Source organism: Archocentrus centrarchus, chromosome 21 (genome assembly GCF_007364275.1).
Source record: "Archocentrus centrarchus isolate MPI-CPG fArcCen1 chromosome 21, fArcCen1, whole genome shotgun sequence".
NCBI lineage: Eukaryota > Metazoa > Chordata > Actinopteri > Cichliformes > Cichlidae > Archocentrus > Archocentrus centrarchus.
The window spans coordinates 28702462-28706934 of NC_044366.1; the positions used below are offsets into that span (position 1 = coordinate 28702462).

Here is a 4473-nt window from a genome sequence, read left to right on the forward strand (position 1 = left end):
TTCTTGAAAGAGAATGGTAGATGCAATCTCACATACGATCAAAGAACCGGAAAGGGAGTGTATGAGGCGTGGTCTCACTCCTGAAATTCTGATAAATTATCTCCAACTAGCAAACAGCCGCCCTACACGTGGTTTAGCGCTCGTCCGTTTCACTCATGCGTTACAACACAGACATGAAAGTTAATTTGTGATGTTATTCTTTTTATCTTCATATCTCTGTACAAATTTTATACATATTCATTGTATATGACAACGTAATCAATTATAGGCACTATTATTGTCACTCTTTGATGAACACTTATTTACAGATACACATGGCAAAACAGTCCAGTGACCCCAGCGCTAAAAATTGTTTAGCAAAATGTATTTACAAACGACAACATGCACGTATGCATAACGCACACGCAATGTTTACAACGTACACGTAATGTCGCTGTTGTTTCGAAATCAGCTACTACACATAATGTATATAATTTATAAGGGTTTCACTGTTATTAAAATAACTCCCAAAAGCATTATAGATGTTGATAATCCGGGTACCCTAGGCAGTTTATATAGTAAGTTTTAGCCAGATTGATTAACATGTCTAAGAGGAGTTAGGGAACAGCCATATATACATACATTATCATCATTATAGTGAGAAATATGGATACATACCTGTACACATATGAGAAAAATGTCAGCTAGTGATAAATCAATTTATGATTTATTTTTTTAATTTGACCCTCAAAAAAAAAAAAAAGCAGTATCAGCTGGGCTCTACTTTCTAGGATAGGAGAGTTAAAAATTGCTTTAGTTATTGGGGCATGGTTTATTTTAGAAAAGCAAAGCAATAGGGTAATATTTTTTAAATGTAAAGAAGAACAAGTAAATGTTGACATTTAATGATCCACTTGTTTAAAAATGAAACAATGAGCAGCCTGAGATCTCTGTTTCAAAAAAAAAACAAACAAAACTATTTTCCTGAGATCTTATTAGTATTTTACATTTTCGCTGTGTAGTAATGTTAGCGTCTCCGCATGAGGAACAGCAGCGCATTTTCATGAAAAACCAAAGATATTCCTGACATTTAGAAAAATGGGCCTGTGTCGATGAGTTGGTGGGCTGCTTCTGGGCCTCTAGCTGCATGTTCCAGGATGTCCCCCAAAACAAACGTTAGTTTGGACCCTCTTTCTCACATTTCCTGGTGACATCTGTATTAACAACTGTCTCTTAAAGGGCAAAAATAATCTTTAAAAAAAGAGAAGCAGCACGGGAGCTCAACACCTGAGATCAACATCAACTACAACTGTGTATAATTTAATAACATTGTCCTGTTCATGTGACTTTGAAAAACTGCTTAGTTCACCACATACTCTGACAGGCATGATATTAAACAGCATATTGTGACACACTGGGTTAATACAGACACTCACCAGTCACTTTACTAGGTACAACTGCAAATATCTAAATCAGGCAACTACATGGCAGCAACTCGTTGCACTTAGGCTTGTAGACATGATCAACAGGACCTGCTGAAGTTGAAAGCAAGCATCAGAATGGGGAAGAAAGGTGATTTAAGTGGATTTGAGCATGGCATGGTTGTTGGACTGAGTATTTCAGAAACCGCCGATCTAATGGGATTTTCCCCACACAGCCAGCTCTAGGGTTTAGAGAGGATGGTCTGAAAAAGAGAAAACATCCAGTGAGCGGCAGTTGTTGCCAGAGGTCAGAGTAAGGAAGTCCATACTGCTTCAAGCTGATAAGAAGGCAACAATAACTCAAATAACCACTTGTTACAACCAAGGTATGCAGAAGAGCATCTCTGAATGCACAACACATCAACAAATGTACATCAAATCTTGAAGCAGATGGGATGCAGCGGCAGAAGACCACACCGGGTGACACTCCTGTCTGCTAAGAACAGGAAACTGGGGTTATAATTGGCATGGGCTCGCCAAACCTGGAAAACATCCATCCATCCATCCTCTTCCACTTATGCTGAGTCTATCCCATAAGCTTATAAAACCGTTGCCTGGTTAGAATTTGGTGTAAACAACATAAAAACATGGATCCATCATGCTCTGTATCAATATTTACCAAAATGTCTAAGAAATGTTTCCAGCACCTTGTTGAATTTATGCCACCACGAATTCAGAAAGGGGAGTTCAACGAGGTACCAGCAAGGTGTACCTGATGAAGTGACCTGTGTGCATGTATACATTAAGAGTCCATGACTCCATAAAACAAGAGGAGCCACTGATAACCACACATCACGAAGACTCCCGCTTACAAGGCTGCCAGAACATACAGTTCTCTTAAGTCTGCACAATATTAAATAGCGTACTTTCAGTTTAAAACCCCAACAAGATGGCAGAAAGTATGAACAGACAGCAATTAGCACATGCACATGGTTAGCCACTTGCTCTTAGCTGGGGGTTTCAGCCTCATTTGCTCCAATGGAGGGAGTTCAGAGGGGAGAGAGACTCAAACGCTTGCTGTAAATGAGTGCTTCAGGAAGCACGGGATAAGCTAAAGCAACAAGCCGAGTGAGACCACAGTCATATCGACTACACCGACATGCTCCGCCCGCGTCCAGAGTACAAGAAACTTCTTGATGTGACGGCTGAAAGGGCACCGACTCGAACCAACCGCTGAAGTTTCTGGAAAATTGAGCCAGACTGGAAAGCGTCCAAACGCGGGGTAATGTTTTAGGGTGATGGTGCTCCGTGATAGGAAGGACAATGAAGAGCGGGAGAGATGTTTGGAGAATGAGCGGAATATATATATTTTTGCGGGATGGAGACAGCCCAGGCGCTGCGCCACGCATCGCTCACATTCTCCGGTAAAAACTGAACACATTAAACAAGGAGAACCGGGACCAAACGAACCGCCGCCGGAGCCCCTGACCGCCTAACCCCACCCGAGACAAAGTTAACATGCCTATACCGCCCCTTTCACGGCCGCAAAACAGCAGCGAGTTTCTCACCATTAAAACTTTGGCAGCGCTTTCCAGCTGTGTGATCACTTCTGGTGCACCGACCGCCGCCATCGTCGTCCCTCTCCAATGACGCGCCGTGCGCTCTGCATTGTGGGATTACTGCGCTGGTAACCTACGGCGTGCACACAGTGGGTTATGTAATCACAACAAGTTTGTGGTTACTACCGCGACGTCCTACTCATGCAGCCTGCAGCATATTCAGTTATTAGAAGAAAGGCATTAGAAATAGATACATCCGCAAATGACTTGAAAATGAATGTTACTTCAGACTGCAGATATATATATAAATTAAATGTTAATCAAATGTAACGATATCATAGTGAAAAGTATCCATTCATACTCTAGAGGTTCTTCTTCTTTACTATTGGTATAACGTCTGCATTTCTCACAATAGGAATTTATTTCTAATGTATTTTACAGCTCTACTAAGACTTTACAGAATACACTTAAATATTGTGCATGGTTATAAACTGTCAATGTTGTATATATTATAAAATTAATACTAAAATATCATTTAAATGTACTTCCAGTATTATACACTGTTTCACTGGTGTCAAACTTGCGGGCCAGGGCCCAAAGGTTTCCACTGGATGGCTTAGTGAAGGGTGAAGTCATTACCTACTCCAGTTTATCAGCGAAAAGCATTGCTATAACTATTATGGCGACCCCAGCTTTTCTTCGCGGGTAGTCCGATCTAAACCAGAAAGATGTCAAATAGTTTCTTTACTTACTAAAATGCAGCGTGGAAAGGTTTTGTTCCTCTTTAATTTGCATGGAGTCACAGTATAGAAAGGATATGGAAAGGCTGGAATAAGTGATTGAAATTGTGCTTACTTTTCTTAAAGACATCTCAGACTGTTCATCATGTTTTAAAAACAGAATGCTCATTCAATAAAAAAAAGTATTTTTTTTTTAACAAGAAATAAAAGCAGTTGCTTAGCACATTTATGGAGTAATGTGTGTGTTTCATGACAGTAGGATTTCAGCTTCTTTTTTTTTTTTAATAACATTTTGGCTTGGGCTCATGAACATTTTCAGAATGTAGTTCTTTACATTTAAAGACTGGTAATAACTGGGAGAGGACCAGTAAATTAATGTGATAATTTCACTTGAGATCAAATTGGGCTGGATGTGTTCATGAAGTGTTCTCCTATTTTTAAGCAAGATTGAGCTCCTGACTTTTAGACTATGAAGTTTCAGGTCTTATTTACAATTTCTGAAATCAACTTTTGAATGCATGTTTCCTTCACTGAGTAGGAATTTGCTATTACTTGTTAAAATCCTTCCCCTGATTGCAAATCTTTAAATTCCAGTTTTTAAATTATTTTTTTTTCCCAAGTGTAGTCTAAACTAGTTCTAACCTATTTGCAAAGGCAATATTAAACATTTATTAAATCCTAATTTATAATATACTTAATTTACATCTTATAGAACAGCTACAAATGGTAATGAGCTTCTGTGTCATGTTCCTTTCACAAAGTAGTTCACTGGAG

At 39.3% G+C, this 4473-nt stretch overlaps 1 protein-coding gene across 1 annotated transcript in view; it reads right to left on the minus strand.

Annotated features, from left to right (window-relative positions):
• Positions 1-3031, minus strand: part of xpo4 (exportin 4) — a 56737-nt gene extending 53706 nt beyond the window's left edge. Inside the window, exon 1 of the mRNA XM_030759004.1 lies at positions 2969-3031. Within this exon, the coding sequence (XP_030614864.1) occupies positions 2969-3031 (63 nt within the window). The remainder of the gene's footprint in view (positions 1-2968) is intronic.
• Between the last annotated feature and the right edge of the window lie 1442 nt (positions 3032-4473).